Source organism: Neovison vison, chromosome 6, assembly GCF_020171115.1.
Source record: "Neovison vison isolate M4711 chromosome 6, ASM_NN_V1, whole genome shotgun sequence".
In the NCBI taxonomy this organism is placed as follows: domain Eukaryota; kingdom Metazoa; phylum Chordata; class Mammalia; order Carnivora; family Mustelidae; genus Neogale; species Neogale vison.
The window spans coordinates 123,044,692-123,058,074 of NC_058096.1; the positions used below are offsets into that span (position 1 = coordinate 123,044,692).

Genomic DNA, 13,383 nt, shown 5'->3' on the forward strand with positions numbered 1-13,383 from the left:
CAAGGAAACAACAGATGTTGGCAAGGATTCAGAGAAAGGGGAATGCAAACTATTGATGGGAATGCAAACTGGTACAGCCCTTCTGGAAAACAGTATGGAAGTTCCTAAAAAACTTAAAAATGGAAGTGCCCTGTGACCCAGCAATTGCACTACCAGGTATTTACCTAAGGGATGCAAAATACAGATTTGAATGGGTACATGCACGCTGATGTTTATGGCAGCATTATCAACAAATAACCAAACTATGGAGAGAGCCCAAATGTCCATCAACTGATGAATAGATAAAGAAGGTGCGGTATGTATATACACACACACGTGTGCACGCACACGTACATATATGTATACATGTGTACATATACATATATACGTATGTACACACAATGAAATGTTACTCAGCCATCAAAAAGAATGAAATCTTGCCAGTTACAATGACATGGAAGAAGCTAGATTATATTATGCTAAGCAAAAATAAGGCAGTCAGAGAAAGACAAATACTGTATGGTTTCATTCATATGTGAAATTTAAAAGATAAAACAGATCAACATAGGGCAAGGGGAAAAAAACGAGGGAGGAAAACCATAAGAGACTCTTAGCTATAGAGAACAAACTGAGGGTTGAGACAGAGTTGGGTAGGGGTGGGCTAGATGGGTAATGGGTATTAAGTAGGTATTATAGTGAGCACTAAGTGTAGTATGTGGGTGATGAATCACTAAATTCTACTCCTGAAACCAATATTACACTCTATGTTAATTAGAATTTAAATAAAAATTTGAAAAGAAAAGTATAGTTTTCTAAAATTTTGAATTTAACATTTTCAATTTATTTAAATTTTTATTATGCATACATGAATACATTTTGAAATATATGTATATATGTATATGCATACAAACATATAGAAGAATATTTTTATTGTATATAGCTTATGATGCATACCAATAAAGTGACCCATCACCTAAATTACAAACTCGGTCCTTTTTTTTTTTTTTTTTTTTCCAATTTATTTATTTTCAGAAAAACAGTATTCATTATTTTTTCACCACACCCAGTGCTCCATGCAAGCTGTGCCCTCTATAATACCCACCACCTGGTACCCCAACCTCCCACCCCCCCGCCACTTCAAACCCCTCAGACTGTTTTTCAGAGTCCATAGTCTCTCATGGTTCATCTCCCCTTCCAATTTACCCAAAAGCACATACCCTCCCCAATGTCCATAACCTTCCCCCCTTCTCCCAACCCCCCTCCCCCCAGCAACCCACAGTTTGTTTCGTGAGATTAAGAGTCACTTATGGTTTGATTTTTTAAATAAAATTTAAAAGTAAGCCAGGTAAGTATATATTCTTTACGTTGTTTTTCATTTACTCGTGTATTTATTTTTCAGCACTTTTTTATGCTTAAATGTGATACATAAGCCATATCTCTACTCTCAGTGACTTCATTGTCTAGAACAAGAGTCAACAAATTACAGTCTGCTGGTCAAATCCAGCAGATTTTTGTAGATAAAGTTGTATTGGAACACAATCATGCCTGTTTGTTCTGTGGCTGCTATCATGTGACAGTGGTAGGGTTGAGTAGTTGCAATAGAGACCATCTGTCCTGCAAAGCCTAAAATGCTTACAGAAAAAGTTTGCCAACCCATGGTCTAGGAGATGAGATAAAAGTATTCTAGGGGTGGCAGATTATACTCTTAAAAAGTTAGACCATGGTGACTTCTTTGTTTATAGTCAGAACAATAGCTTGAAAAAAATCTTTAGAGGCTTGTAGTAGATTCCCAGATATATTTGTAAGTGATCAAGTATGATATTTCTGTTATATTCATTAGTAAATATATGTTATTATAACTTCCTTTTGTTAGGTCTTACTTTTGAGGAGAGGGATATCATTGAAGGAGCCTTCCGTCAAGGTCAGATTCGGGTTTTGGCAGCAACTTCTACTCTTTCATCTGGAGTGAATCTACCAGCACGTCGTGTAATTATTCGGACTCCTATTTTCAGTGGTCAACCTCTAGATATTCTTACTTATAAGCAGATGGTTGGTCGTGCTGGCAGGAAAGGGGTAGACACAGTAGGTAAGTGAGTTTGAATTTAATTGTGACAGCATTGCTGAAGGACTGTGTCAGTAGCATTGCTGAGGGACTGTGTCAGTCTGCTTGAAATTTGACTAGTTCCTGGCAACTCATTTCCTATCATGCTGCATTTGTTATCCAAAGCACTAATGTCATGTTTTGCTTTACTTAATATATAATGAATATAAGTTATAATTTTCATATATCAACCATTGATTTTCTACTAATGTAAAATTAAAATTTTCTTTACCTTATATACAGTAAAATGATTCAATATTCTAGTCAAAATGACTTATCACACTAACTAAAAGATGATTTTTAATTTTCAGTATATTCTACTGCTAATGAAGTAAGTAATTTTCATGGGTTTTAGTTCTGCTTGGTCTAAGACTTCAAATAAGGATGCTGAGAGTTGGGAAATACTCTCAGAGTTTGGGAATAGAAATGTTTTCTCTCTAAATTTGTGCTGATTCTGAAAATAACTTTTTTAGTTTCTTGTGTCAAAAAGTAATGATAACCTTACCACAAACCAAACAGAAGTTTTGTCTTAAGCAATGGGGTAAAGGTTTGTTTAATTAAATATCAAGATAGCAGCAAATACTATTTCTAACGTGGTACATTATTTTGGGTGTGGCAAGATTGTTATAAGCCTTATAACATTAAAGAACTTTCAGAGGAACATTCTCTGTCATTCCTTATTTTCTAGGATGTAGTTTATTGACTCCCGTATTATACCATTTGTCAAACAGACAAACAGTTCTGTGGCTGCTAAAGAGAAAATAGGGTATCTAGGAGAAAAGGAAGAGTCTTAATGGGAAAATAAGTGGGATATTCTGGGTACAAAAAGCTGGATAGTATCTGAGGAAGTGACTTTTAGAGTAATTTGACTTTGTCATCACATCATCATTTCAACCATCAGGAAGGATGTAAAGGAAGTAAAGGAAGTAAAGGACACAGCCTACCCCTTAAGGGCACTTCCCAGGAGTTGCACGAAATATTTCTCCTCACATACAATCAGGGAGAACTTATCACACAGTTACTTTCCCCAACTGCAAGGGAGGCCATATGCCCAACTAACATATAGAGATTTTATTAAAGGAAAAACGAGGGGCACCTGGATGGCTTAGTTGGTTTGGCAACTGCCTTCAGCTCAGGTCATGATCCCAGAGTTCTGAGATAGAGTCCTCCATCGGGCTCCTGGCTCAGCAGGGAGCCTGCTTCTCCCTCTGACCCTCTCCCGTCTCATGCTGTTTCTCCCTCTCTCTCTCTTTCTCTCTCTCTCTCAAATAAATAAATAAATAAAACCTAAAAAAAAAAAAAAAAGGTAAAAACAAAAGAGCAGCTGTCTGTTTCAGCCCTAGTAACAAATGATTCATCTACCTGTAATCCCTTCAGGGTCATTGGGCTGCCTCTCTTTTAAAACCTAAAAATTCTAACAATTAAAAAAAATCTTCCAACTCATTGGATTTCCCCAATTAGAGACATCAGAGAAGTTTATCCTGCTTCTGTCTCTTCCTTTATGTGTAAAATATGCAGGTTACATGTGTTTAAAGAAGGCTGGAGAAAGACACTAAAACATTTTCTATTCCTACTTGCTTCCCCCTGTTCTTTCCTCAATTGATTTCTTAGTAGACTTGCAACTCTGGAGAGTGAAGTGTAAGTTCATCTTACACAGCTGCTTTTCTTTTAGGGTTAGAGGGCCTTTAAGGTAATACAGAAGATAAGGAGGTTTTGTTTGCCTTCCTACATTAGCTTGTACTTCTCTTTCTCATGGGGAGGAATAATTGGAAGATTGGTGCCCTGGCCAAATTATCAAGCCTTAAATTAGGCAACATTTAACAAAACTAAAATACACCACAATAACTTTGCTTTTGAGGCCTTGGAAACTTCTGAGATTTTGACTTTGTATAATACTCCATTTCAGGATGCCATATAGCTTGCTCACAGCTTCCAAATGGGGGAGTGTCTGAATTGTGTTTCATATCAATTACAAAGATATGCATACTTGTGATGCTTTTTGGTTTGTGTAGCATCTTTGTAACTTCTTGGCATTTTATAAATGATCTTAATGTCTCCTAGACAGTTAATGGTGTTTTGTTTAGATGATACTTGAATCTTTCTGTGGAATTCCTGGAACCGTCCCATATAAGATGTTGGTGCTTTGTGCAAAAATAGTGATTTGTAAGTTAATAGTAATAATTGATTCTAATTGACTTCTCTATTGTGTTATGGATACAACCTCTTCAGATGGATGGGCGCAGGAACCTGAACTGTATATATTGCCATTAATTTGGACATTTTCATAAATCTTGCTTCATCTTGAAAAAGGGTTGTCCATTTTGTTGAATCAGAACCTGAAAGTGGTTTGTATAGCCCAAAGTGACATTTTTACTTTGCTGCTAATGCTAGTTGATACCTTTTGTAGGTAATTTTTTTGTCTTATGCTGGACTATTTTGTAGTGCTTGCAAGAGCCTTGTGATACATTTTATTCACCTGTTTTTTTTTTTTATTGTTGTTTGTCTGATGGCACCTATCTTTTTGTAATTTTATCTGGGATAAATAGTCAACAAGTTTATAGTCCCTTATCTTTATTTTGTCTTTGTTCTCAATTTGGCAGTCAGTCTTAGGAAAGCAGCATTTTCTTTCTGCCTAGAATGGTTATTATACTCCACCACAATGCCGCTTTTGGCTTTCTCTAATGCAAGTGACCTTCCTTTTGCCCCTTGAACATCTTACTTACTTGTATCTTTTCCCCTACTATTGGATACATTTCTGAAAAAAAATTATGGTTTTCTCTAGTTGTAATTGCTTTAATAGTATTTATGTTTGTATAAGTTGAATATTTGTACATGTTTATAATGTACAAGTGCTATCACATATTTTTATTCCTTTGATTGTCACAATAACCTAAAGTGTTTAGATTAGTGAATGTTATGATTTCTAGGTTTCTGTAAATATTTTTGAATTCATATTGTCATATATAACGAATAGCAATTTGCATTTGCAGTTTTTTTCATTTCCAAAATACTTCTATTATTATTATTATATACTTAATTAACAAGAACTGACAAATGACAGATTAATAGGACAGAAGGCCTACATATTTTATTTGATATTAGTATTTTCATTTTTTGCATACACAGAGGCTTTTATAGAAAAACAGTGAAGATCCAAAGAAGCAGTTAGATGTTAGGGTCTTTTTACCCTTTTAACAAAAGGTGATAGAATTGAGAAGTGACAAGGCAAAGGAAAAGGGATTAGGGCTTTTAGGGGTGGTAAATTGTAGGAAAGTAAATATATACTGGAAACTAATGGAAGTTATAGATTTTTAAAATTTAAATTCAATTAGCCAACAAAGAGTACATCATTAGTTTCAGATGTAATGTTTAACACTTCATCAGTTAAGGATTATTTAGAAAGGATTATGGAGACCCTCCTTGGTGCTCACTTTCTGTTCAGTGGTAAGTGATAAGAGGAACACCTTTACAAAGAGAAATTTTTATCTTGGTTCTAGACAAGCAGGGTGATGGCAAGGAGCTCTTTCTGTTTCCTAAGTGCCTTCAGGTCAAAATAATCCTTATGGCACTTTGGCATATTTGAATTCCCTTCAAAGTTCAGAAAATGAAAGCATCAGCAATAATTCTATGACCATAATAATGGCTATCATCTATTAACTTCTTTTTAAACAAGACAACTGAAATTCTCTTTGACAGGTATCTTAAGGAAATACGTTGCAATATATAATAAATGTATGGTTTTTTGGTTATAGGTGAGAGTATCTTAGTTTGTAAGAACTCTGAAAAATCAAAAGGCATAGCTCTACTTCAGGGATCTCTAAAACCTGTTCGTAGCTGTTTGCAAAGACAAGAAGGAGAAGAAGTAACTGCAAGCATGATAAGAGCTATTCTGGAGGTAATAACGAGTTCACTAAATTACCGTTTGCTCTTTTGTGCTTATAATATGATGGTAGAACTTAAATATGTGAAGAAAAATCTTAGCTTTGTGTTTCTTTATGAGTTCATAGTTTCCCTAAGTTGGAATCTCTTGTATTTAAGTTATTTCCTGGAGTTTAATATAGCTAGTACTATATCAGTATATTTCAAAACAGTGGGTTAAGACCCAAATATCAGATGATTCTTTTTATTTTTTAGGTTTACTTTATTGTCTATGATCTGAGCCAAAATCAAGAGCTTGACACTTAACCAATTGAGCCACCCAGGTGCCCCTATTTTCAGAATATTTAAAAAGATGACAGAAACGGACTGTAGTTCTTCCATCCAGATAATACCTATAACATTAAAATAAAATCAAATTAGGGTGCCTGGATGGCTCAGTCAGTTAAATAGCTGCCTCTGGCTTAGGTCATAATCTCAGGGTATGAGATCCAATCCTGCATGAGGTTCCCTGCCCATTGAGATGACTGCTTCTCCCTCTCCCTCTGCCTGTTGCTTCCTCTGGGGTGACTGCTTCTCCCTCTCCCTCTGCCTGTTGTTTCCTCTGGGGTGACTGCTTCTCTCTCTCCCTCTGCCTGCTGCTTCCTCTGCTTGTGCTCTCTCACTCTCTCTGCCAAATAAATAAATAAATAAATCTTTTTAAAAAATTAAAAAAAAATTACAAATAGACATGCTTAGAAATTTCAAACAACATGGAAAGATCTAAAGTGAAAAATAAAACTTTCTCCTTTACAATCTCAAAGGTAACCAGCCTCCTTATTTTAAGTGTTTTGTGTCCTCCAGAGAAGTTTTCTGTTTATATACCAGCATGCCTTGCTCTGGGCTTCATTGCTGGTACTGGGGGTACTGATACCTGTGCTCATACTTTCTTCCCCCCACTCCCCTTTAGCTCTCCATCTGAAAAAAAAAAAAAAAAAAAAAGGAAAGTAATACCATGGGGTTATTAAGGATATAGAAAGTAGGCATTCTCATATACCGCTGAAACTCTTTTGGGAGGGCTACTTGGACATACCTACTAAGATTAAAAAACAGGCAAGCCCCAGAAAAAAACATATAGCCATTTAGCCAGTAGATTCACAATTAAGAGTTTTATCTAGGGAGGTATATGTGAAATTACATCAGCTTAAATATACAGCAATATTTATTATAGCATTATTGGTATTAAGAAAAAACTGGAAATAATCAAAATAACCAAAATTAATACTAAATAAATCTTAGTAAAACTATGTTTTATAGTCATTAAAAAGTGTAGGATAGCTCTGTTTAGGATGATTTGGTATGTTTCAATATGTATTAAATGGAAGAAGGCAAGGGAAAAATTAGTACATGTAATTAATTTGTGTATTTAATATAGTTGTAGGAAGATAATTTCCATAAGGCACAACTAACTTCACTTTTTCTGTACCCATTCCCATCCTCTTCTTTCTGAGCGGGAAATATTCAATACTAGCATTAAAAATTCTAAGGAAATTTTTGATGTTGTTAGTAGGTGTTACCTACATGTACAATGAGTAATAATGGAAGAATCAGAGTCTGCATTAAAATGCTGAGAATATTTTAAGAGAACAAAATCACTTCTTTTATACCATGAGGGCCTGCATGTCTTATTGAAAAGTTACAAAAAATTTCAAACCTCTTAACAGATAATAGTCGGTGGAGTGGCAAATACATCACAAGAAATGCAGACTTATGCTTCTTGCACATTTTTGGCTGCAAGTATGAAAGAAGGGAAGTTGGGAATTCAGAAGAACCAAGATTCTGTTCAACTTGGAGCAATTGAGGCCTGTGTAAATTGGCTACTGGAAAATGAATTCATCCAAACTACTGAAGCTAGTGATGGAACAGAAGGTAAATGTGACTTCTTAGTTGCAGTTGACTCACTTTTTCATCTTTAGTGACTTAAGACTGTTGAGTAAAAGGAAATTGACTTTTCAAACAGTATAAAAGGAAACTGGTTTTTCAAGTGGTATATGAATCAGTTTTAGTAAGTCAGTGTTGCATTTAGCAACATCAGACAATTAACATAGAATCTGCTCATAAATATACATGCATTGGGCAAAATTGATCAGATACTAAAAGGTTAATTACAGAATACAGAGAAACAGTGTTTTATTTTATTTTTAACATTGGTTCATAATTTCCCTATTTTCACTCCCAACCAGGACAGGTGTATCATCCAACACATCTTGGTTCAGCAACTCTTTCTTCTTCACTTTCTCCAATTGATACTTTAGATATTTTTGCTGACCTCCAAAGAGCAATGAAGGGCTTTGTTTTAGAGAACGATCTGCATATTGTTTACCTGGTAAGTTCTGTTTTCTTCACTATTGTGTTTGTGAAAATGGGGAGAAAATGCTTATATAGAATCCTGAGCACTAAAGATACCCTAAGGGAACATCTTGTTTGTTTTTTATTTTAACTGGGGTAGTAGTGGTGGGATAGAGGATAGGTAAGAAGAAAATTGTTTTAAAATAAGCTAAATGTTACAGTAGCCTTTTAATTTATTTGCCTATTTATCAATTTTCTCTAACCTTTCAAAAAGTATTTGAGGTGCTTTATACTAAAGGACAATTGAGATAACAGGAAGTTGAAGATAAGATCATAATGTAAAACTCAAGCTAATTAATGTAAAAACACATGAATATATAAAACTCACTGGTGAAGGTAAATTTCTAGTGAAATGCAGATTTCTGAATATAATGATATTATGTAAATCACTTCTAACTACAAAAGCTAAAGAGAGACATATTAAAAATAACTATACCTAAGAGTTCTGTAGGAAGACTCTGAACTCACTTTCTCCATGGAACCCACAATATTATACCTATTAATAGGCTAATTCCTCTTGAAGAAATGTGGGCTGACTGAACAGCTACAAAATGACAAAAGACAGAATAGACAGAGAACAACAAGAGAGACAGAGAGATATGGTAATAAAGGGAACCGTGCCCCCCAGTGCTGCAGTGTAGAGGGATAGTATTGAGGGACCTGGAACAGATCCCTCTGTCCTTGTGCACAGAAAATGCATGGTTTAAAAGAGTCACTAGCATATAAAGGAGACAATACTAGAACTCTGCCAAGTGGTGGAGGAAGTGTGGGAAAGCTCTTCAGGTCAGAGAGACTAGGGATCAAATGGTTTATATTCTCCTTGGAAGCCAGGACTGGAGCAATATCCAGACACCATGGCGGGCATGTCTGGTTACCTCAGTGAACTTGTGACTTCAGTGAGTCCAGGGCCCACAGAACCACCCCAGTCCTAGAAGCACTGGCATGCAGAAGAAAAGCCACAGTTTAGAGGGGCTAGGGAATTGCATGAATGCTCCCTTCTCTTCCACCTTGAGGGTCCAGACCAGAGTAGGGTTTGTCCACTGTAAGGGGCAGGTTTGGGTGCCATAATTGGAGGGTTCTGACTCCACAACTGGTGGGTCAGATCATCAGAGAGACTTTGTGACTCCAGTAAGCCCAGGGTTCTGAAGGCCACAGCAGTTCCATTTGCACTGGGGGACAGAAGAAATGCTACATTTTAGAAGGGCTGAGGAACTGTGGGAGCATATTCTTCCCCTCCACCTTATAACTCAGACTGGAACAGGGTCTGGCTCACCATGAACTTGCAACCTCAGTGAGTCCAGGGTCCACAAGCCCATACCAGCTGTCTTGTGGTTCTGGAGCACAGAAGAAAAGTTGCAGTTTTGTATTGTTGTTTTTACTTTTATTTTTTTAATTTTTACTTTTTTTTCCCCTAACTTTAAAAAGTTTGTCTTGTTTTATTTTAAATCTTCCTTTTGGTTTTTTTCTTTTTTAATTTATTTTTTCTTTAATTTTTCTCTGTAAAAAGTCAAAATTTAAAAGAGTAACTAGCATATATATCCACAGCTCCAACTAACCAACAAAGTCATCAAGCATACACAGTCTGTATAGAGGTTACCATACACAGGACAATTCCTTCAACTTTAGGAGAAGTAGAAAGCCATTTCGTCTAAACCATAGAAACAGACGCAGAAAGTCAAGCAAAATGAGAAGATAGAAGTATATGCTTCAAAAGAAAGAGCAAGAAACAAACCTCAGTAAAAGAATTTAATGAAACAGAGATAAGCAATATGTTTGATAAAGATTTTAAAGTAACAATTGTAAAAATACTCACTAGGCTGGAGAAAAGAATGAAAGAATTTAGTGAGAACTTCAATAAAGTGATAGAAAAATATTGAATGAATCAGAACTGAAGAAAGCAATTACTGAAATAAAAAAAACGCACTAGAGGGAATCAACAGTAGATTAGAGGATGCAGAAGAAAATATCAGTGATCTGGAAGACAGGGTAATAGCACACAAGTTGAACAACAAAAAGAGAAGATTTTTTTAAAAGGAGGATAGATGAAGAAATCTTTTGAACAAAAGCAAGCAATTTCTTCTGATAGGGGTCTCAGAAGAAAAAGAAAGAAATGTTTAGAATACTTACTTGAAGAAATAATAACTGAAAAACCTTCCTAACCTAAGGAGGGAAATAGACGTCCAGGTCCCAGAGATTTCCAAACAAGATGAACTCAAGGAGGTCCACACTGTAGCACATACTAATTAAAATATCAAGAGTTAAAGATAAAGAGAGAATCCTAAAAGTTGCAATAGAGTAACAAAGTTACCTCTACGGGAAAACCTATAAGACTACCTGTTGATTTTTCAGCAGAAGCTTTGCAAGCCAGAAGGAAGTGGCATGATATATTCAAAGTACTGAAAGGAGGGATGCCTGGGTGGCTCAGTTGGTTGAGTGGCTGCCTTCGGCTCAGGTCATGATCCTGGTGTCCTGGGATCGAGTCCCACATTGGGCTCCTTGCTCAGCAGGAAGCCTGCTTCTCCCGCTGCCTCTGCCTGCCACACTGACTGCCTGTGCTCACTCTCTCTGACCAAAAAAAAAAAAAAAAGGTACTGAAAGGAAAATCTCACAACCTAGCATATTACACCTGGTAAGATTATCATTCAGATTTGAAGGAGACATAAAGAGTTTCCCAGACAAATAAGAGGTAAAGGAGTTTATCAAAACTAAAGTAGCCTTACAAGAAATAATAAAAGGACTTCTTTAGATGGAAAAGAAATTGGCCATATTTAGATAAGAAAAATATGAATAAAGAGATGTAAAATATAACATATACTATGACATGTACATAAAATGTGGAGAAGGGAGTAGAAAGAGAAGAAGAAAAAAAAAACATGGCCATCAGATTAATATGGACTATTTACTTAGTGTATTATATATGAACATTATGGTAGCCACAAACCCAAAACCTGTGATAGATACACAAAAAATAATGAGAGAGAAAACCAAACAAAACATTATAGATGTTCGTCACTCACAAAGAAAGCAAGAGAAGAACAACAAAGAAGAATCACAAAAACAACTGGAAAACCAATTTTATATATTAAGTACAATTTTCTTAAATGAAGTATATACCTATCAATAATTACTTTAAATGTAAATGGCCTAAAATAATAAATATAAATGGCTTAAATTCTCCAATCAAAAGACATAGAATGGTAGAATGGATTAAACAAAACAAAACAAAACAAGACCAATCTATGTGCTCCTTAAAAGAAACTTACCTCAAACCTAAAGATGCATATAGACTGAAAGTTAAGGGATGGAAAAACATTCGCCATGCAAGTGGGGGTGAGGGGAAGACCAGTGAACCCATACTTATATCCGACAAAATAGACCTTAAAACAAAGACTAATAAGACAAAGAAAGGCATTACATAATGATAAAGGGATCAATCTAACAAGAGGATATAACAATAGTAAATATTTTATTTTCTCTAACTGTATCATAACAATACAGTGTGTGATACATATAGCATAAAATATTTGTTAATCAACTGTTTCTGTTATTGGTAAGGCTTGCTGTCAACAGTAGGCTATGAACAGTTAAGTTTTGGGGGAGTCAGAAGTTATATACAGATTTTCAGCTATACGAGCAGTTGGCACTCCAACCCCATATTGCTTAAGTATCATCTATACTCCATGATCCATGGACTGCAGAATGGATACTCTGTTAGCAGGCAGGAAGACAAATGTCTAGTATAGCCTGTCAGAGCTCATGAGTGATCAGGTGCCTTATCTGCAGTAATTGGAAAGGAGTCTTTTTTTCTGAGTAGGTCTCAACATTGGGTTTAAAATAGTAAGTCATGTTGTGAACAGATTTGCTGTAATCTAGGCTTGCATTTAAAGAGCATGGACAGTAGATTTAGCATAATTCTTAAAGGGCTTAGGATTTTTGGAGTGGTAAATGAGCATTGACGTCAACTTCAAGTCTCCAGTTGCATAATCCCCTAATTAAGAATCATCCTGCTTGACTTCTTTCAGCATAAGGAATAGCATGGTGGACATTAGGAGAAGGAAGGGAAAAATGAAGGGGAGAAATCAGAGTGGGGAGATGAACCATGAGAGACTGTGGACTCTGAGAAACAAACTGAAGGGAGAAGGGTGGAGGGAAATGGGTTGGCCCAGTGATGGGTATTAAGGAGGGTATGTATTGCATGGAGCAATGGTTGTTACATGTAAATAACGAATCTTGGAACACTACATCAAAACTAATGACATACTGTATGGTGACTAACATAACATAATAAAGAATTTAAAAAAAAAAAAGAGTCATCCTGTACTTTGAAATTTTGAAGCCAGGTATTGAGTTCTTTCTAGCTGTGAAACTCCTAAATGGCTTCTACTAGAAAGCTATTTTGTCTACATTGAAAATCTGTTGTTCGGTATATCCACATTTATTAATGATTTTAGCTAGATCTTCTGGGTAACTTGCTGCAGCTTACATCAGCACTTGCTGCTTCACCTTGCACTTTTATGTTATATTTAAACGTGTTCCCTTAAACCTCACGAACCAACATCTGCTAGCTTCCAAGTTCTCTTGGGTAGCTTCCTCACTTCTCTCAGCCTTCATAGAACAGGAGAGTTAGAGACTTGCCCTGGATTAGGCTTTGGCTTAAGGGAGTGTTGTAGCTGTTTTGATCTTCTATCCAGAGCACTGAAACTTTCTCCACATCAGCAATAAGGCTGTTTCACTTTCTTTTCATTTGTGTGTTTAGTGGAGTAGTTCTTTTAATTTAAAGGTTCAGGCACTTTTCCTTTGCTGTCACAGCTGGGCTAACAGAAGAGGACTATCTTTTGGCCTGTCACAGCTTTTGACATGCCTTTTTCTCCTCCTCCTCCTCTTTTTAAGATTTCATTCATTTTATTTGAGAGAGAGAGAGAGAGAGAGAGAGAGAGAGAAAGCAGGAGCAGGAGGGAGAGGGAAAAGCAGACTCCCCAGTGAACAGGGAGCCCAGTGTTGGACTCAGTCCCAGGACCCTGAGATCATGACCTGAGCTG

At 36.1% G+C, this 13,383-nt stretch overlaps 1 protein-coding gene across 2 annotated transcripts in view; it reads left to right on the forward strand.

The window, feature by feature from the left end:
- The window catches only part of POLQ (DNA polymerase theta), a 162,584-nt gene that overhangs the window by 16,360 nt on the left and 132,841 nt on the right, over window positions 1-13,383 (forward strand). For both annotated transcript variants that reach the window (XM_044252248.1, XM_044252249.1), the window contains 4 exons: window positions 1,853-2,065; window positions 5,833-5,975; window positions 7,660-7,864; window positions 8,179-8,321. In XM_044252248.1, coding sequence (XP_044108183.1) covers window positions 1,853-2,065; window positions 5,833-5,975; window positions 7,660-7,864; window positions 8,179-8,321 — 704 coding nt within the window. The remainder of the gene's footprint in view (window positions 1-1,852; window positions 2,066-5,832; window positions 5,976-7,659; window positions 7,865-8,178; window positions 8,322-13,383) is intronic.